The sequence below is a fragment of the Folsomia candida genome, unplaced genomic scaffold (genome assembly GCF_002217175.1).
Source record: "Folsomia candida strain VU population unplaced genomic scaffold, ASM221717v1 Fcan01_Sc026, whole genome shotgun sequence".
NCBI lineage: Eukaryota > Metazoa > Arthropoda > Collembola > Entomobryomorpha > Isotomidae > Folsomia > Folsomia candida.
In genome coordinates, this window is record NW_019091218.1 from 164,788 (window position 1) to 186,052 (window position 21,265).

At 36.0% G+C, this 21,265-nt stretch overlaps 2 protein-coding genes and 1 long non-coding RNA gene across 11 annotated transcripts; 2 read left to right on the top strand and 1 right to left on the bottom strand.

Moving 5' to 3' along the window:
- Positions 1–98: 98 nt before the first annotated feature.
- LOC110859545 lies at positions 99–667 on the bottom strand. Its single transcript, XR_002548868.2, has 2 exons — positions 535–667; positions 99–471 (listed from the first exon to the last, which is right to left on the bottom strand). It is a non-coding gene; the product is annotated as an uncharacterized LOC110859545 (long non-coding RNA).
- A 6,678-nt stretch (positions 668–7,345) lies between these two features.
- On the top strand, positions 7,346–8,651 carry LOC110859542. 2 transcript variants are annotated; one of them, XM_035859607.1, is made up of 5 exons: positions 7,354–7,440; positions 7,516–7,669; positions 7,763–7,913; positions 7,982–8,332; positions 8,396–8,651. In XM_035859607.1, the coding sequence occupies exons 2-5, from the start codon at positions 7,523–7,525 to the stop codon at positions 8,443–8,445; spliced, it is 699 nt and encodes a 232-aa protein (XP_035715500.1). In that variant the 5' UTR covers positions 7,354–7,440; positions 7,516–7,522; the 3' UTR covers positions 8,446–8,651. The 2 variants fall into 2 exon arrangements, with proteins under 2 accessions (XP_021964202.1, XP_035715500.1); XM_022108510.2 differs by having other exon boundaries at positions 7,346–7,669.
- A 563-nt stretch (positions 8,652–9,214) lies between these two features.
- LOC110859539 lies at positions 9,215–20,646 on the top strand. 8 transcript variants are annotated; one of them, XM_035859517.1, is made up of 10 exons: positions 9,215–9,391; positions 11,433–11,585; positions 13,615–13,768; positions 13,848–13,998; positions 15,058–15,117; positions 15,204–15,866; positions 16,013–16,766; positions 18,532–18,746; positions 18,807–18,890; positions 18,987–20,646. In XM_035859517.1, the coding sequence occupies exons 3-10, from the start codon at positions 13,622–13,624 to the stop codon at positions 19,622–19,624; spliced, it is 2,712 nt and encodes a 903-aa protein (XP_035715410.1). In that variant the 5' UTR covers positions 9,215–9,391; positions 11,433–11,585; positions 13,615–13,621; the 3' UTR covers positions 19,625–20,646. The 8 variants fall into 8 exon arrangements, with proteins under 8 accessions (XP_035715410.1, XP_021964198.1, XP_021964197.1 ...); XM_022108506.2 differs by having other exon boundaries at positions 18,532–18,890; XM_022108505.2 differs by having other exon boundaries at positions 18,807–20,646.
- The last annotated feature ends 619 nt before the right edge of the window (positions 20,647–21,265 follow it).

Sequence of the window (21,265 nt, forward strand, 5' to 3'; positions counted from 1 at the left end):
ACCCCTCTGTAAATAATGGGTGATTCTACAGATCGCCACTAAACTATTATTATTTTTCGTCGTTGTACAACGCCATATACATATTTCCATCCAGCATAAGTATTCCCATCTTTTTTATTATGTAATATCGTCAGGACACTTATCTTAATTTATTTAATTTCCCATATGTAAGACCGCCAGTAATACAAACGTTAGAACTACATTCATACATAAATGTCAAAAAATTCTCAAAATAAATCTACATATTTAAAGTCTCATTTTTTTCTGGTACAAGCACCCTTTGATGGACTGGGTTTGACTACTTTCGCTTTCGGAGTAGAAGTCGTGGTCCTTTCCATTTTAGGAGCCGGGCGCCCTCCATTCCTGCAGGACGAATCGCCATCACTGCAACATTCGCAAGTAGAGTTGCAAAATCGTCGATTGTTTTTGCAAAAGCAGGACGACGTATTGCAAAATGTTAGGCAGTTGCAACTGTGGATTAACGAAAAGAGTTATGGGTTTTTTAAATAAAATTTAACACAATTTTTGAATTACCCTGGCATTTTGGCGTTTCTTCAATAAAAATTTGATGGGTGGTAGTAGACGAAAAAGACGAAGTATGTAGGACTGAGAGCTACATCCTGACTTTTATACCAAAGGTCCTGTTCAATTATTAGCTATACTTCATTAATTTTCCGTTTACAGAAATTAGTTTAATTGCAAATACGTCATCCTTTATTTAATTATCAAGCAATAAATTTATCTACGCCCATATGTTATCAAGGATTAATCAAAACAATACAAAAGGATGATAAAATTGTGTGCGATTTTGTTGACCTGTTTGCAAATTACTTACTGTCTGATATATAATCGCTTCACTTTATATTTCATTTCACTCTACAACAAAAATTCGTAAGAGGAACTCAACTCATTATTTACGTTAATTTAGATTACATTATTGACTTTTGTATGTATTATTTACACCCAAAAGAGTCATAGCTCACAAGTAAATCTTTGTTAAATTAGGTTGGGTAAGTTTGTCACGTCACATGGATGTAAACAAAAACAAAATCATACGCGATGCAGATAAAAGGAATGCAACTACATATATTAAAAAGGTATATCTGTGTACACATATCATAAAATTTATGATAATAAAAAGACAACCAGCAACACAAAATTAAGTATTAATTTGCTTATCTGCAAAACAATTATCAACAATGGGACAAAAATGGGAGTTTTTTAATTATACTCCTTCACTAAAAACCATAAAGGCGAACTTACTGAAATAGCTTTAGTTGTAGCAAATTTGTTATCTCGCACGGTAGAAAACTGTTTGAACAAACAAAAAACATAATTCATCCCCTCGGCGAGGAGAATATGTGACAAACCAAAACAGGACAAAAATATTCATGAATTTGATTGAGGGAATATCACCTCAAGCGGAAATAGGGTACCTGTTTTTTGTCCGTGACTTGGCAACCCTCCCGTGAAATTTGCCTCATATGCTGCTAAATATGTAATTGATACTGTTAGAGGAATATGAATTTAAATTGGAAAAACCAATTTAAATTTTTAACTTGGTTGATATGCATTTACGATAAAATTTCATGCAAAAAGTGGGATTGAGTGATAACCACGTTTGGCCTGACTCGTGCTTTATCAATTCTGCACTATTGGTTTTTGATTTTCATACGGCCAATTAATTCACAAAATTGGTTAGAAAAACGGTTAGAAACGGTTGTAGGGAACAAAATTAGAAAACTTTTGACGAAAACCGTTTTCAAAAATGTTAACTTGTAACTGTGCTAAAAATCGTAGACGGAACGATTTTTTCCAACTTTGAGCTCCTCCCACTCAGCGATAGGGTGGACCAATTCCAAATTAGTGATAGGTTAAACTCATAAAAATCAGCTCTACGAACGTAGAACGCTGAGAATCTTATCCAAATTAAAGCTTTTTGTGTCTGAACAGATTCCGGTTTTCATTATTGTTACTCATGATTGGAATACAAACTTGGATAAAACTAATGCAGAAGTACTTACAAAAGTGATTTCTTATACTAATTATACTATATACTAATTTATCTAAAGATTAAAATATTTTGAAACATTTGATCTACGAGATGGCGAATGCCGATGTTCCAATACTTCACCTAATGTACATAAGTAAATACTTAAATAAAGTACAGCTATGCATGCATATAAAATAAACCGTAGTAACGTTAGAAGTAGCTCACCCTGTCAAAATTATTTAGATAGAACTCTGCACTGAAGCTTCGGTGCAAAGTGCTATACTAGTGCACCTTCGCGAAGGTGCACAATAAGCCGACAAAATAGATCATAATTGTTATATATTTTTTCACCTATGGTGCAATATAAACGGAGAAATGTAGCAAATGCTCAAATTAGTTACTTGTGCAACATTAGCGCCACTCCGGCTAAATAATTTTGAAAATTTTATGTCAAAATTGTATGATTATTTCTCCCGGATATTCTGCACTATTAGTGCGTTTTACATCGCTTCCCACAATTATTTCGCATCATTTTGGGTTCTAAATTGTTAGATACCAATGGTGCTATTAACTTATTAACGAATGGACTTGATCGATTTTTATTATATTCATTAGTTATTCTGCACTTTTGGTGCATCTTGCATCGATTCCCCCAATTGTTTCACACCATTTTGGATAACCGATTGTTCGATACTGACGGTGCTACCTATTCCGAAATTGTAGTCATTCCTTGATCAATTTGCACAATTAATTCGCACCATTTGCGCCACGGCTGGTTCGATACCAATGGAGCTCCTCAGACCGGTAATAATGGAGCAGGGACTTATTAATTCGCATCAATTGATGCAAAAAACTCGTCAACAGACAGATGGATGGACGGACGGACAAGAGGAATTCAATAGCTCTCATGCTACGCAGGGTGAGCTAATAAACGAACAAAGTGGGCAGAATTTGGATTTCATTTTGCATCAAAGGTGCAGAATAAGCCGAGAAAGGTGTATAGTTTCGATACAGTTTGGTACCAACAGTGGAAAATAAGGGTGGAAAGTTGACACATAATTTTAACATAATTTCGACTCTTCCCAAGCTCTACGCAAAACGCGGGGTCAGGATTGTTTACTTCCAGTTATTCTATACCTTTGGTGCGTTTTGCATCGATTGTCCCAATTGTTTGGCACCATAGAAAAATGGAAACTAGATGCATAATTTTTATATAATTATGCACCAATGGTGAAAAATTAGCGAGCACAATTGCTAGATAATTTTGACATACATTAATGCATACCAAATGTGCTACGAATTAGGGTTAAAATGGTTTTGGGACTTATTAATTAGCATCAATTGATGCAAAAAACTCGTGAACACACAGACGGACAGACGGACAGACAGACGGACAGACGGACAAGAGGAATTCAATAGCTCTCATGCTACGCAGGGTGAGCTAATAAACCGTAGTAACGTTAGAAGTAGCTCACCCTGTCATGATGATTAGACAGAACTTTGCACTGAAGGTGCGGAATAAGCCAACAAAATAGATCACAACTCTTATATATTCACTATATATATGCCGTCTATGGTGCAACAGAACCGGCCATTGCACCATTAGTGCAGCATTAGCGACCATCCGGGATACATAATTTTGAAAACTTTGTCAAAATTGTATGATGATTTCTCCCGGATATTCTGCACTATTGGTGCGTTTTGCATCCCGTCCCCCAATTATTTCGCATCATTTTGTGTTACCGATTGTTAGATATCAACTGTGCTATTTATTTACTAAAAAATTCTATTCGGTTTGTTCAATACCAATGGTGCGCCTAACATATGCAATAATTGTCAAGGGGATTTTTAATTAGCATCAATTGATGCAAAAACCTCATTAACAGACAGACGGACAGACAGACGGACGGACGGACAAGAGGAATTCAATAGCTCTCGTGCTACGCAGGGCGAGCTAATAAATGTATGTACATTCTTAATTTAGGTGTACGTATCGTACTTATAAATCATCAATGCCAACTGATAAAATTCCAGCCAACTACACCACACGTGCGTGATAAGTTAATACTCAACCAGAAGTACAGGGTGATTGAAATGTCTCACTACAAGCAAAAACCCGAGTAATTCGAAAATTTCCTTCAGTTATCGAAATTTAGTCTCTGACATGCAACATTTTAAGAATTTTGTCATTGTGAACAATCAGGTTTGTTACTAGACTTGAATAATTAATACAAATCTCAATCCCATATCCCCATAACTGACAGTGGGAATGCAATCCATGGTCAATTCAGGTTATACTTATTTTAACCATGTTAGATCAAAGTAGCAAATCTTTTGAGACAACATTTATTCCGGAACTTGAGCAGTAGAATTCGGTAAGATCGCGAAAAGGTGAAACTGTCGCCATTAACATAAATTCGACTGGAAAAAGGGGTCCAAAATATGCTGAATATTGCACCTCCGTGCAAGTTCCTCAATAAATGTTGTTTCTAAAGAGTTGACCTATCAAACTGCGATGGTCAAAACTAAACTGGGTTGAACATGGTTTGCTCCCCATTATGAGATTGGGGCTTTTTCCCTCTGCCAAATTGTCCATTGTAGCGAGAGTCTCGTTGCGGCACATTTAATGTACCCTGTACATAGTTTCAATTGCATAACATATTTATTTACATACGGCCAACACGTATATATTCAAGTGGGTTAAAAGCATTCTCTTGCAAAATTCAGATTTGCAAAACTTGATACATTTCCCTCAATGCCGAAATCAGTTGGAGGTACATATTTACATATAAAATGTAATCCATTCTTGCCAAATTCACCAGTCTATCTACCGGACAAACTCAGTTATAATGTTCCTTCGACTATTTACCTTCGGCACCTGCCTCTATTTTGCTCTCGGCTTCACACAGGAGGTAACATTCTTCACGGAGCCTGACCATGAGGGGAACGCGCTTCGATTCCGAACTAAAGAGCCGGATCTTACGGGGTACCAGGTCTTTTTGAGAGATGTTAAATCATGGTGCTACACAGGATAGTAAGGAATACTTGCTTAAGAGTTAAATTAGTTTCGGATGACGAGGGGCCGTCGATAAATTACGCGACGCAAAATAATCGAAAATTTCTAGAACTCCTTTCTCCCTTTACCCTTTAGTCATATGTGAAAAAAAGAAACGATGTCATTGGCGCCTTAGATCCACTCTCCCCTCTCGCGTTACGCAAATTATGGACGGCCCCTGATCTAAATATCCTTCTCAAATTTTACATATTTAATTGCTATCAAGCTGTAGATATCACAGACAATAAAACACTTTATCATGAATCATGATAAAGGATGTTAACTTAATTCGTCCCGATGATTTTAGTGACCATAAACAAATTTATGAAAATTAGCACAAACTCAAAATAAAGAAGTTAAGGGAATGATCAGAATAAATTGCCCAAGACTATTGATTGGGAACTGATTACGCTTGATGGATTTGATTTCAATCTAAGCCCGCTTTCAATGTTAATCAAGTGGACATGTGTTTTTGGCGAGCAGAAACTCCACCACGCTTAATCATTTTCTATACAATACCTGTAATTAGCACTGTATCTCTGATAAAAAATTGACCTCTGTGTTTCCATCGTGCAAGTTTTCAAATATTGACTGGAAAAATCGGCACAATTTAAATCAACACCCTTTAGGTGATTAATAATGCTAAATATGTATTTCAATATTTTTCTAGCTGGGTCGGATTCAATGAGACAAACTACTAAATATACTTTAAGGACCTTCGGAAATTCTTCTGTTGACGGGACAATGGTTTGCGATAATTTCGAACTTCCTCCAAGCCTGTCGATGAGATTTATGGGACCGTCGGACACAAGAACGCCATACATTTCGATTTACAGTGGTGTTCCCACCACCAGCACGGGTGGCGTCGAACGCACATTGCCGGGTTAGCGGCCAACAATTTCGGATTTCTTCCTGCTCGTCGAGTTCTCACGGGAATTTCGAGTTGGACTGCCTTCGAAAATGACGATTTTTCTGGAGACTCGACCTGTTTTTCATCCTCAGAGCTTATAGCGTTCTACGAAGTGACAGAAATGAGAATAATGTCCATAGTTCAAGGATGTACATAGCTCCGTGTATTTTCAGAGACATAAGTAACTTGTTGAATTAGTAGCCTTGTCACGTGTGTCCGAGGATATATGTAACTATTACTAAAGCTTAAATAGCTTGCGACTAGAAATGTGTGTACTTTTTATCACTTCTGAGTTCCTAGTGGAGAGGAAAAACTCATATTATCAGTTGCACTGACAGTCAGATGTCAGTATTTTCCAATTTTGCATGCAGCCATCCTTAAGGCGGGCATATAAGCTAGTTCATCATACTTTTTCTCTAGACGAGATTTTCCAACATTGTCATGTCACAATTTTATTACTGCGTACGTTTGCACATGTCAATCTAGACAATTTATGCAAATTTAACGTCCATCTTGTCTCCATATCCATGGATAAGGAGACGAGATATTAACGTCATGCATGACGCTAATATTCGATATTGTCACCTTGTACCCGTGCTCCTTCAAAAAGTTCAAATACAAAACAGCTACGGAAAGAACACGGTCACGATGTGTGCTAAAATAATACGCTCTCAATAATTTTGTGATACGATTATTACGAGCGGAGGTACTGTGAAACTATACCGCGTTGTAAAGCTATAGTAAAAAATAGTCTTTCAAGGGTAAGAAATTGCCTGCAGTATGTACCAATATTTTTATTAGCATTGTGTGCTCAGCAGGATTTACTATCCGTCTGCCACCGCGATCAAAATCATCAACGGCGTGCTCACACTCACAACGATGACAAAGACCACGTGTTGGGTGGATAACTCTTGTTTTAATTCCTCCATACGTTACCTAACGGTGACAAAATTATTACTGATGTCGTAGAATTGCAAAATGCCTTGGCAGGTAACAATAAATTAAGTAATTTATTGTTCACTTTTATTCATTTAAATGATCATGAATTTCTTCCTTAATAGTGTAATAATTGTAACGTAGTGTGTTACAATAATGCAATTAAAAAATGTGATTTAGTCCCACCAATAATTTCGAGTTGGTAAATATTACAACTTGCTAAAAATCTTTATTATGAATAGGATCTCGTACTGCATACATACATGTGTACATTTCGTATCCAAAAATTGATTCAAGATAAGCCATCAAGCATGAACCAGCCAACAGATTCTTATCAAAGTATATACATAGGTATATACGTATTTATTCCATTGATAACATAACTGGTGCCGTGTTGCTTATGTAAAGTTATTGATGCAAGGTACATCAACCCCAGCATAAATGGGACCACAGTGTTGCTAGTTACGTCAGTCCTGCAACGCATTTGCAGATAAAACTGGTCTCAGTTTGGCACCACATCCAAAAATTAATTATTAATTTTTTTATGTAAAGAAAATTTCATTTCATTTAATACATATCTGTGAAACATCTCGATTTGTTCCAACTAAATAAACTTTTCAGTTTACCAATGGCATCCCCAACATCTAATGGAATCCTTAAAAATATTATTGACGATAACTTAGACATCCTAATAAATTCGTTGAATATGAGTCTGTCTTTGTTAAACTGTCTCGAACGGAAGAAAATTATCGACGATGAAACCATGGAGTTGCTGGTAAATTAATGTTTATATACATACGTATTATTTATAAGTTGTGACATTTTTTTTAATTTTCCCGAGTTTTTAATTCTGGTCTTTTTATTTAAGGGCAAGACGAACGGAAAAGAGAATAAGGCCGACAAATTGCTCAAAAATCTACGAGATTACAGGACCGATGATGACATTCCTGTAATTATGCATGCTCTCGATGTTAGCTGCAATAGTAAAGTTCTTCAAATATTTAAGCAACGCATGGCAGGTATACATACACAAATTCAGGAAAATGGAAAAATATTTATGTAACGAATAAGAGCTTGATATCCTTAGAATTTAAGAATAAAACCGACCCTTTAAGAAATCCTGGAAGCCCGCCATGCCTCGAATCTACAAAAGCACGAGACGTTTCTTCGTTTACCCCAGAGACAGTGAAGATTCATGATATTGTCATCCGTATACAAGATGATGGTATGATCATCAGTGACCCAACTCTATTAGGAAACATTTTCCTAATACCACCAAATAAGCTTGACCAATGGTCTAAACCGCTCAAGATGGGCGTCACCACATATTACGCATTTCTCTCAAATACTCTAACCTACTGGGTGGCAGCTAATGGGAGAAAGACAATTGGCGATTTGAGAAAAATCCTTGAAAGTGTAGATTACCAGAGCGCATCAGGTTTGAATAATTAGCTAATATTTCTTACACATATAAAAAATCCATTTTTTTCGGATTTTGCAGATTCTCTAGCAAGCTGGAGTTTTAATGCGGATATTGTCCAATCTTCATAAAAAACAAACATTTCTCTACACCAAACCCAGATTTAAGACTGGATAACCCGGCGTTTGCGGGGGCCCCGGCTTAGACAAGATCAAATTGAATGCTACTTCGATTAACTATATAAGTATATAAAAACTTCATACTGCGTCAAAACTTACACAAACTAAATTTCAATTAAAACGCAATAAAATAATGAAACTAAGTACGAAGCAACGAATGCAAGATAAGCCACCAGAGCATGAACGAGCTTCTTATCAGCATATGTACCTATCCATTCCATTGATAATGTACATATGTACATTGCGCCGTGTTTCTCATGCTTGTGTAAAGTAAAGCTATCTAAAATAAGATAAATGAATCAAGAATGGTCTCAAAATGTAAACCAATAATTTCCATTTCTTAACGCACAGCTAAAAGTATGTAATAAAAGGTCGTAATATGGGATTGACCTATGATGAAAAAAATGGTGGCAAACATTTCTATTACATTTCTTTCATTTACATAAAATTACCTTTTGATAACAATATTTTGGCCAAATTAACATTAATTCGGGAATTGGCCTTTAATGTGCTACCCCTGCTGCCCGATAAGCCACCGATCATAAATGACTATGTACGAGGCAAGACCCTCTTATCAATATATATACCTACGTGCCTATATATTTATCCCATTGATAATAACAAATTGCGCAGTGGATAGAAATGATGTTCAGGCTTATGCAAAAGAGTGACGTAATGAAAGATAAACCAATTCCAACATGGATAAGTTGAACTGCGCTGGTCCTCGTTTGGTAAGTCGGGTGCAACGCATATTCCGATAAGGGTGGCAGCCATTTTGGCCACACTTCACAGCTCTCTCACCACACCTTGAAATTATACTTTCGCCTGTGAGAAAATTAATCAACAAACCATGTGTGCACCGTAATTTTAGCGGACTAACCCATTTCCTGAATACCTGGTAAGGGAAACATTACTAAGTTTTGTATACATTTTACTTTATTAAAATCTTGCTCCAAAAATGCAAGCCAATACTGGGTTTATGTACATAATAAATTTGGGCATTATTTAGTCGCTATGCACATACATTAAGTTCACAAGAATAAAGAAAAACATCCGAATTTTAATGTCATTATGGGTACAGGGATAGACAAACGTATTCCATTAATGTACTTTACATATGTACATACATGCTAAATTTTCGATAAAACTGCGGAAACCACTGGTCTTTATGTACCATTTTAAGAAAGTAACAACAATCAAAACATAATTATTGTGAGACAAAAACCTTCGATTTTGCTAAGATTTACACGGTTTCTTGAGCTAATTTTTTTTAGTGTGATAGTAAAAATAATTCGATTTCACTCGGCCCTTCCTTGAGAAGTTACTAAAGCCGTAAAGGGGCAGAGGCCTTCGAGATGATATGAAAATATTTAGCACTACCATTCACATACTAGCACCTAAGGATTCATAATTTAGGTTTTCTTCAGTTTACAACCCGATTCGAGTTTTTTGAAACTCGACTTTTTTAAAGTTTTGCGAACAATTTTTTTCGTATTTTGTTTTTCGAATTGCGATCCCTTCCAAGAGGTTGATTAAAATCAAATTAGTGGCATGCAAAATTAAGTAAATACGTTTAAAAATTTAGAAAAACTTAACAAACCGGTTTCTTGTCTCCAACGTTCGGGTTCAATTATGGCAACCCAAGAACCGATAAATATCTATATTATAAGCTGGAAGTGTCTGTGGGCAACGGAAGTATTCCGTAACGGAAGTGAAAGTAAGCCAAGTCAAGTTTAGAATGACGCGAATTTTCAAATTAAATTAAAAATTAAAAAAAACTAAAAGTCTGATTATATGTAGTTATCTTGGGACGGTTGTTTTACGGCGGTTATCTAATCCCAGATAAACACCATCAAATATGAGATAATTTTTCAAAATATTTTAGAATATTCAGAATATTCAGTATCTGTTAATTATTAAAACATGATTTTGTGTACTTCCGTCGCCGAACATTTGCTTTCATTTCCGTTGTCAATAGACATTTCCAGCCTATTATTTACGCCCGGCGGGTGACTGGCTTATGTGCTTGTTTAGATTAATTTGAAATTTTGAAATCACTCAAAAATTGTTTTAAATCCCATTTAGAAAATTTTTTACTAAGCAAGCATAGAAGCCAGTCATATGTCACATTTTAAATAAAGGAAAACTTAACCAAGGTTTAGCAAAACAGTTGTCGACACAACGATTGGGTGAAAGTTATCCAACGGTTGGGCAAATTTTACTCTATTGTTGTGTCGTCATCCACGACTTACATATATATACTCTATCTCGAGCAAATTCAGAAATTTTTAAATAGATTATAAAATTTCAGTTTAGGATTATAGGATTTTATGGAAATGACTGTATTTATCAGGTGAAACTGGCGGAATATTGTTGATATCTGAAAAGATTACAGAACAATTTTTTTTTAACTTTTAAAATGGTGCCCTCACCGTACAAATATTCGTCAACCATGACTTTCTTTACCCTTGAATAATGATACGAGAAATAAGTTTACAATGAATAAAATATCAAGCATCGTCATATTTAGTTCGTGTCCATCTATTTATTCAAGATAAGCCAACAAAGCATAAGCCAGGCAAGATTGTCTTATCAATATAAATATGTACTTATTTATTTATTCCGTTGATAACGTAAATTGCGCAGCATTGCTGAAATGTGTACATAAAGTTAAATTATGTAAGGTAAACCGATTAATGGTACATACGGTACATACTGTGCAGTAAGCATGTGATCGATTTGACCCGACAGGGGTCAAGGAATCCTATACGTCATATGTTAATTACCATATAACGTGGGGCATATATTTCACATTTGGGGGTAGGGGTCAAAATTTCTTGCAATCCAATAACATGCTTGCTGTACGGCCCATACTTACCATTAGTTAGAAGCACTATGGTCCTCTATTCGTCATTAACTAGTCTGCAACGCAATTGCAGATAAGCAGCAGCCATTTTGGCACCACTTCACACACCTCGATCACCACACCTTCACCTATGGGGATATTAATTTGTGCTGGCATAACACATTTTCTAGAAAAGCAATCTAATTTTTGTGGAAGACGCAACCCATGTAAAGTGAATACATAATTGGTAAGAGAAACATTATGAAGTCTAAGTTTTTGTAGACGTATTATTGTATGGTAAAATTCAGACAGGTGTGTAAGGCAACACTGTTATAATATAGTAAATTCATATATTAATTTATGCACAAAATTCACAAAAGAAATATGCATACATATTTTAATTAAGTTTAGAGTAAATATGGAAATTTCAAAATTTGTGAATATATGTAGTAAGATGAAAAACTGTACAAAATTTGCGGCAAAACTGAAGAAACTTCGAGTTTTTAACATATAGCTTACGTATTTTAAGTGGGAATACGGTCAATGAAAAAAATCAAAATTAACCAAAGGTTGAGTAAAATATAAAGAACGTCCGGGAATGAATGGGAATGCGCGCTCTAGCGAGTATATTGACAAATCAATAAACCCGCGAACTATAATAATTTAAATTTCTGAAAGCCCACTTCATTAGGGTCAATTTGGTATATCACTCTTAAATTTCAAAAATGGATAAGGGTAGAAGAAGCTTGTTTGAAAGGGAGCTGTTAGCAAAACGAGTGATGGAGTTCTACAACACGACAGCCAACCGAGACTCCAAGGTGACCTGGAACTTTTTTAAGCAGGAAGGAATTCCAAGTTCAAATGTGTATTCCTACATAAAAAAGTTCAAGGATTCCGAAAATGTGCAATTCAAGAAGCCAGCTGGTCGTCCGGCGAAGCTAGCGACCACTCGAGTGAAAAATAGAATTGAAAAAATTTTCAAAACCAAGCCATCAACGTCAGTAGCTGTAGCTGCCAGGAAAGTCAAAATTTCCAAAAGCTACCTGGGGGAAATTAAGGTCCATAAATTAGGAATCAAAGCAAGGACCAAAAAACCTGCACCAAATTACAAGCCCGTACAAGAAAGTCGGATCAAGGATTGCTGTCAAAAATTGTTGAAGAAAATGCGTGGAAAAGTAGTGATCCTGGATGACGAAACGTATGTTCCGGTTGACCCTTTAAATCTTCCAGGGCGTCATTTTTTTCATAGCTCGGATCCCTCTGAAGTGGCTTATGAAGAAAAAGTACGAAAAAAAGACAAATTTCCAAAGAAATATTGCATTTGGCAATGCATCTCCAGTCACGGACATGTATCAGACCCGGTAGTTCTCGAAGGGAATATCAATCAAGATATTTATCTGAAAAATTGCGTCAAGGCTGGATTGGAAGCATTTATTAATAGGTTTCACAAAAATGATAAAGTTTTGTTTTGGCCTGACCTCGCCACTTGTCACTATGCAAAGAAAGTGACCGAGTACCTCAGAAAGAAAAATATTGATTTCGTACCAAAAGATATCAACCCACCTAATGTACCCCAACTCCGCCCAATCGAAAAATTCTGGGCACGTTCTAAGTCAGTATACTCCCGGCTTCAAGATGTGCCTGACACCTTTCGAAAATTCAAAGGACGATGGAAGAAAATCACCTCGGAAGTGGCAAAAACTTCGGGAAAAAATTTAATGAAAAATCTTCGCAAGAAAATCGAACTAGTCGCCAACGGGGGTGTGGCGGCCTTAGCTATTAATTAAATTATGTAGGTACGTATTTGGTATTATACATATGCAAAAAGTTTAAAATTCCGATAACTCATTGTGATTTTATGACCACATTTTCAGACCATTCCCATTCATTCCCGGACGTTCTTTAGTATGACAAAAATTGGGTAAAATCATCCACTCAATTTGAAAAATTTCCGACAACTTTCGAAGTTCCTCCAATTGTTGTGCATTTTACTCAAAATTAATTAATGAAAATGAAATTTCGGATCAAAATTCCGCATTCTAGTTAAACATTGACACCACCTGTTAGGTATGTATGTACTTATCGAATTTAATAAACCATGATATCGCAATCACAATCTCAAAAAATTAGCTACTTGAGTCATACTCTGTCCAACAAGTTTAGTCACATTTAACGAATTTAATCATCGTCCAAACGTGATGGTTAATTCCGTATATATTTAATATTCAAATCAGTAAAACATCTCGATATGACACAATTTAAAAAATTCTTTCCAGTTTATCAATGGCATCCTCAACATCGCACAAAATTCTTGAAACTACAATCAAGAACAACTACGAGGCTCTCAAAGATGCGTTGGATGTGAGTGGAAGTTTTCTAGATCATCTCGAAGTGAATAAGATTATCACCGAAGAAAAGGTGGCGAATTTGGTAAATTAATATTTACTACTTACAATTAGAAGTTGTGATACTTATTTAAATGGTTTTAATTAAGCTATTTTTGTTTAAGGGAAAGATCGACGGAAGCAAGCTAAAGGCAGACAAATTGCTTCGAATTCTTCGTGATTCACGGACCGATGATGACATTCCTGTAATTATGACCGCTCTAGAGATCAGCTGCAACAGTAGAGTTCTTCAAATATTTAAGCAGCACGTGGCAGGTATCCATAAATTAAGAAAGTTGCTAATTTCTCATGCGCTTAATAGGACGTTGGTCAGGTCGATAACATCAAGTTACACGAAGTTGACACATCGTCGAGTTCACACAACCAGCAGACAAATTCACAGCATATATTTACATTGTGGCATACATTTTAATTAATAAGTTTTCCTAATTGACATATTAACCAGGAAAATTTTCCAGTTTTTACACGTTGCACGTTTATTTTGTTTATTACACTTTTAAAATTATGTTATCCTTCTAACCTTTCTACCTTTCTACCTTTCTACCTTTCTATCTAGGGGTTACCTACCTTGATGCACAGTGAAACATCGGTGTGTTCACAATTCCTACGTATGTATCCTTACAACTCGCGGCATGAGGTGGGTTTCCTCGACTTTTACAGGGCTAATGTTAAGTTGCTTATTTACAGAAATTAACGGGGCATTGTTTTTGCTGTTTCTTGAATGCACAGAATTTTCTGTGGTGGAATTTTTAAGTATTTTTTTTACCCAAAACCTGGATTTTTTTAAACCATGTAATTTTTAGAATTTTAACACGATTTCAAAAATTAACAATTTGTTTGTCACATTTATTAAATTAGTATAAATTTGCTGCCTTTCAAAGATCAAGGTATTTTGAATTTTTGGAAAGTTAATTTTTAAAACGGGAAGTTTTAAGAAACTTATTTTTAGATTAGCAAAGAAGAAACTTTACACCAACATTATCTCGGAGGATGGAACAAATTCTACAATTTACACCAACATGTTCGAACTTTCATAAACCAGTTTAAATATTTTCTGCAACAAGAAGTTAGTTGCGTTTCATAAAAATCTTGTGTTTTTGATGCTTTTAATCACAAAATCTATATACACTTTTATCTGCAAATAATATCCAGCAACTCAGCGATACGAAGGCTACACAGAAATCATGACGCATCAACTTGGATATGAAAATGAGTTCCACCTTAAATTGTTATTTAGAAATTTGTAGAACAACAATTAATGTTCACATATAACACATATGGAATCCTTAAAAAATAAAATTTAATCTCCCACAGGCGGACCCCAAAGTCAGCATGAAGACCCAAGAAACCGTAAACGCAGCTTTAGTGGACACGGTAATGAGTTTACATATGTACTTCCCTTCCGCAGACGTATTAATTAAAGTCTATCAAACAATTACCAACAATACCATTTTTTCCAGATCTAGAAGATGCCAGGAAAAAAGCAAGATACAAAGCTAATAACCAAGCTGAAATAGTTCAACAGCCGAAAATTAAAGACGAAATTCAGTTCTTACCAGTTCCAAAACCTGATAAAGATTTCACAGGTAGGACTGAATTTATGAGTCAAATAATCCAATCCCTCACGTCATGGAGCACAGAAAACTCAAGTCATCAGATCGGCTTCCCTTTTGTCGACATACACGGTCTCGGGGGTCATGGAAAAACACAAACTGTACAGAAAATCGCACTAATATGTGCAGAACAAAAATTATTTTCTGGCGTGATCTGGATAGATGCCGAACAACAATCTGGAATAATCGATAAAATCACAAGAGAATTAAAAAACCAAGGAATTAAAGACGAAAAGACAGAAAATGACGGGATATTACTTGCCAATAAACTTTACGAGTTACTAATTTCAAAAAATCCACACAAATTCCTAGTCATATTTGACAATGTCGAGTCATTTGAAGAAATCAAGAAATACTTACCACTTAACAAAGATTTGAATAATGTTGCCGTCTTACTAACATCGGTGGAGAAAATTATAATTCAAGATGAAATGGGTGAAGTTAAGACGTTCAGGGTGGACATTTTGGAAGAAGCTGAAGCTGAGGAACTGTTTCGTAAAATATTACAAGGTAATTAGAAATTTTCTACATAGGAATAGATAAATATCGACCAATGGTAATGCCAATGCATCATTTTGTTCTCCTAATGTCTGTATTTAGTTAAAAATTTGGAGTACAACTTTTTATATTAAGTTGGTTAAATTAATTATTTACAGATAAAGTTGATTGCGAGCTAGATGAGTTTTCTCAGCTTGTCTCAGAGTCTGGAAGAATACCAGTAATTATCCGTGTCATGGCAGGAACCATCGCCAGCGTTTGTAACCATAGAGGCTCTGCCTACAAGATAACCCAGTATCTGCAAGAAATGAAGGATAAATCAAGTCTTCATCTTAGATATCCAAATGACCCCAATACCAAAGATGATCTCAACTTGCAATACAAGAAAAGCTTGTACGTTTGTGTCAAGATTTCCCTGGAAAAATTACAAAAATCCAACCACGAGTATGCTACCCTTGCAATGCATTTTATTGAAAGATGTGCCTATTTCTCTCATGAGTGTGATCTTGACTATTTCCTGGATCATGTCACCACTATCAAACAAGATATAAAAGAGATATCAAGGAAAGCATTGGTGCGTCTTGAACCACAAGAAATGCTAGAAAATGCCAGTCATCTTCTTTCATCATTATCTTTGGTCAACGTCCGACCTTACGAATTTCGCTTTTCAAACTATAAAATTAAAGTAGAAATACATCGCCTCATTCACAGCACATTGAGGTTAATACAGGAGGACGAGAAACGAGACCACGCCATAATTAAGGAACTCATCGTCTGTGAGGATTTTCCAAACCATAAGTTTAGCACAGACGTGAATCTGAGGGGATACAACTTCCTGAGAGACAAGTTTTTTGACTCTACTCCCATCGCAATTCTTTGGTCCCATGCAGCAAACCATGCAGACCTGGTCAGGTTAGTGCAATTTATTTACTAACGAGAAGGATTAGGGTTGATCTATCCGATACGAAAATATCGTATCCGTCATGTTGAATCGGATAATCATCGGAGTGGATAACAAAAGGTAGTATCCGAATACTACCGAAACGGATCATATTAAACTTTCATCCGACCGGATAAATCCGATCCGAATACTTCGGCCATCCGATTTTTGTTATCATTTTACAAGGTATTAACGGTGACCGCGTTGGAATATTCGAATGGTCATAACTGACTGCAATTGAGCAAAATTAATTTTTATTCTAATCTTACTAACAAATAGCATAGAGTTTCGTGATTTTTATATTTTAATTACATTTTGTAAATTTTAAATTTAGAGGTTTATGTCAGTTGTTAGCCCTAGTCGAGGCTTATGCAACTGTCAACCGTCATGTCGTGTGTCTGTCCGTCTGTTTGTCTTGTGACAACTCTCGTTAAACTCATCCTATCGACTTGAAATTTGGTGCACATATAGTGCGGGGCAAATGTGGATTTAAGTTCGAAGATTGGAAAATCGGTCGTGACCCAACTGGACAATATTATGACCCAACTGGACAGGTTGGGTCATGTAAATATGACACACAAATTTGTAGGTGTGTGATGTATTACGCACCAAAATTTTAAAATCGTCGTAGAAACCTGAAGTTGAGGTTGCTACTGACTCATAATGGAGGAATTCAAATGAAACTTCAAATTAGAAAATCTTCGTCTGAACAGACCCTGTGGAGTTCTCAAATTCATCAAATTGAGCTGAAACATGGTCGATAATTTGGTAATTTGATTCATAATGGAAGAGTGTGAATTAAAAATCTAAAAAATTCATTTGGGCGACCCATACAGACTTTTTAATCGCCGTATATACGAACCAAACTGTATTAAATATCCTGTCATTTGCTACCAAGGTCAAAATTGAATTTGGATTGAAAAAAATTAGTTTTTATTGACATCGATTCACGAGAAGTAAGAGAGAGATTTCCTGAAAATATGTGCTGCGCGATAGCAACAACTTGGCCTGTCTCGGGCTATATTAAGCCTGCACTGTAACTTAAAATATAATTCACGTGCGTCTGTGTTCAACACAAGAGGGCAATTTAAGCTTATCATTGTAAACGATAACTGGTGTTGGGGGGCATAAAATCTCTGTCTTCATAACAAATTAGGTCTGACAACTTTATCTCGTATGCTCACAATATTTCAAAAATTTGCTAAATTATTATCGGGGGCTGCCTATAAATTATGTGGCACAAAAATGTGCATTTTCCAGACCCTCCCCCCAACTGTCACGAGTTACACCCCTGGCTAACCTACGGTAACATATCGCGCGAATGGGGCTGTGACGCAAAACCTGTACCCTAATACCCGTGGCATAATTTATAGGCATCCCTCTTGAAGAATGCAACATCTGAACAACATCATGTAACAAATGATTTCGCTACTTTGTCAAATCCGGCTTTTGCAATGATTTATTGAGATAAGTTAATTATGTACGTATTTATCTATGTATGATTGCATGGATTTTACGGCCTTGTAAATATATGTTGATTCGCATATTGAATTATTTTATCCGACCGGATATCCATTGGACTAGATGATTCGGGTCGGTTTGGCCATAGTACCCGATCCGATTATCCATCATCATAGGCTATCTTATCCGATGACTTGTTTATCGGGTCCGATTCGCCGGATGACCTACCCTACTAATGATATGCTTAAAAAATGCACTGTTTTTAATTTATTTCAGGAAGCATTTCATGGATAAAGGATCGTTGCCAGTTATGATTTCCCGCGGTCTTTTTAGCCAAGTCAAACAAATAGTTAAATTACTAGGAGGAAAAAGCGCAGCCAAGGAAATAATACAGAAAGGGGTAGTCGGTCGAAATGGATTGCAATTTGCCTTACAAATGGATTTTAATGGACTTGGACGTGGTTTTGTACGACTACTAAAAGACAACCGAGGTGATATTGCCAAACCACTCTTGACCGACGTGATAACAGAGAATTTAGGTTTTTGCGTAGAATGGACAAACGTTAATGTGGTAACCTTCTTGGAGAAGGAGTTCGCATTAGACGAGGATTTTTTCACAAATGTGATTTACCGAGGTCATTCTTTACTTTGGCTAGCTATATTTAACGCGAAATTGGACATTGCGAACTATTTATTGGACAAGAATGCAAATCCATGTATCAAACACACAGGTGGGGTAACTGCCTTACACATTTGGGCAAGTAGGCTTTATGATGGGGAAACGGAACCGGCGAATATCCTGGCAACCCGAATTGTGTCAAAATGTCTAGAATTAATATACCAAAAGGATCACTTTGGAAAAATGCCGTTTATGACAGCGGCTGAGCATGGAAATCTGAATGGTCTCGATTTTCTACTGAGCAATATGGAAGACCCAAATTCTCACATTAATTGTCCCGATAAGCATGGAAATACTGCTCTGATACTTGCCATTAAAAATAGGGGACCAAGTTCTTATGGGGGACCAATTTCGGAAGTCATCCAGGTTTTGGTAAAGCACGGAGCAGACATTCATTACATAAATCCTAACACTTTAGAGAATGCGTGGCATTATGCAATTAGTTGGAGCAATTTAGAAAAACCCGAATTATTATTCTCTCTACTCAAAATCTTACTAGCATATGAGGTTTCATCAGATTTATTAGATAAGAAGGGCCGTACATTCTTTCATTCGATTCTGATCAGCAATGGTCTCCTCAAGCTGAAACCCTATATTACCGAGTTCTTGGAGTTCTTCGTTTCAAATAATTTGGAAAAAACTATTTTATTGCAAAAACGGAGATGGTCTAACGGTTTTGGAACTTGCTGAGAAACTCAAAATGAGTACAAGTAGTAATGATAAAAGTTATTATGACTCCATGTCTTTGAATGAGGAATTCTTTGCGGCTAATAGTAATATTTTATTGGACGCTGGGACACGCTCAGATGGGAAAAGTTCCACCGCTGAATCCGTTAAGATGCACGAATGGGACGTTACAAACACTGATAAATCTGCAACATTTTTTAGTGAAAAAATGCGAAGGTTGCAAATGGAGATGTACGTGCTAGATGTAATTATTGATTTCACTAAGAAATTAAAATAAAATAAGAGAAACAATAAGATTTATGTACTGATAGCGTCTTCAAAAAAATAATACTTAATTTATGTAATTTACCTCTTTGCGAATCATTTGGCAATTATTTTAGTTCGTTATGGCAACAAGTTTTACATGCACTCTAACTATTTTGCATGTCTTGTCATCGTCATCATGGATGTTAATTTGTTTGTCCACTTAGATATGTCCAGGCGCGCGTTTGAATTGATTGATTGATTGATTAATTAAGCTTTATTCAAGTGTCTACCAAGTTCACAGTAACAAACCATGCTCTTCCACAAGTGACACATAAAATATAAACAAATATGTAACTAACTAAAACATTCAAAATCTACTATACATTTCTTATCCATTCGCCATATCAAACCATAAAAATTGTATGTAAAATCAACACAGGAATCCAAATTGTAACCTTAAAAACGATTAATTATGAAGGGAAACATATCTAACCTATTCCATAATCTTCAAATGTGTTCATAAATAAGTCATATTTTTTTCTAAAAAGCTTAATTGTAGAGTACATTTCATCATACTGGTTTCGTAAAGGAATCAACCTTCTTACTAGTTTAAGGTATTTGTTCGGTTTAGCAGTTTTTGGTTTACATTCAAAATCAGGAATACAATTAGGACACGCCCAGATTTTAGAGAGAAAACAGTTAAAAAACGACTGGGCCGACATGGACAAATTGCACCTGTTTTTGTGGAAATAATTAAAACAATAAACACATTGAAGCAATCCGTCCTTCCAACAAAAATCTTCAATTAAATCATCTTGGAACATAATATATATAATAGAGTCTTTGTACGTAATAGGGTTGGTATAATCATATACATCTTCACCACAAAGGTGGCACTCTGGTCCCATAAGTCACTCGTCGTATCATATTTGACCTTCCAGTAGATTATGTAGCTCCCTGTATTTATCATCCCCTCTACTACCAGAGAGGACCACTGAATTGGTTATCGGATGTGCCAGCTTCACTACATCCTCGACATGCATCAGATCCATTTTTTGTGTTTGAATTCTTATTCGAATCCGTTGATGTTGTTCAGAATTCTGTTCCTTTGTAGCACCGTTGTTGAAATTACTGGACAGAATTTATCAATTAATAGTTGGCCATAGAAATTTAAAAACTGGAACAATAGACCTGTTGAGGATCGAGATTTGTATAGCGCCGTCGGTCAGAGCGCTCTTGTTCAAGGGCAAATTAAACCGCTTGAAAATTCTTCCAAAACGGATGTGGAGAGCGGCGAGACAACGTTGTGGGAGGGGACAAGAATCATAAAGAAACTTTGCAGTATATGAGTGCCCCCCGAGTCTCCTTTCCAATGAAAGAGGAGCTGACTGAAGTAAG

Coding starts and splice junctions, on each gene's coding strand:
- LOC110859539 (XM_022108502.2), top strand. CDS start 13,622: ATGGCATCCTCAACATCGCACAAAATTCTTGAAACTACAATCAAGAAC. Junction 13,769..13,847: donor AAGAAAAGGTGGCGAATTTG/GTAAATTAATAT, acceptor TTTTTGTTTAAG/GGAAAGATCGACGGAAGCAA. Junction 15,118..15,203: donor ACGCAGCTTTAGTGGACACG/GTAATGAGTTTA, acceptor CATTTTTTCCAG/ATCTAGAAGATGCCAGGAAA.
- LOC110859542 (XM_022108510.2), top strand. CDS start 7,523: ATGGCATCCCCAACATCTAATGGAATCCTTAAAAATATTATTGACGAT. Junction 7,914..7,981: donor ATTTAAGCAACGCATGGCAG/GTATACATACAC, acceptor TGATATCCTTAG/AATTTAAGAATAAAACCGAC. Junction 8,333..8,395: donor AGATTACCAGAGCGCATCAG/GTTTGAATAATT, acceptor CGGATTTTGCAG/ATTCTCTAGCAAGCTGGAGT.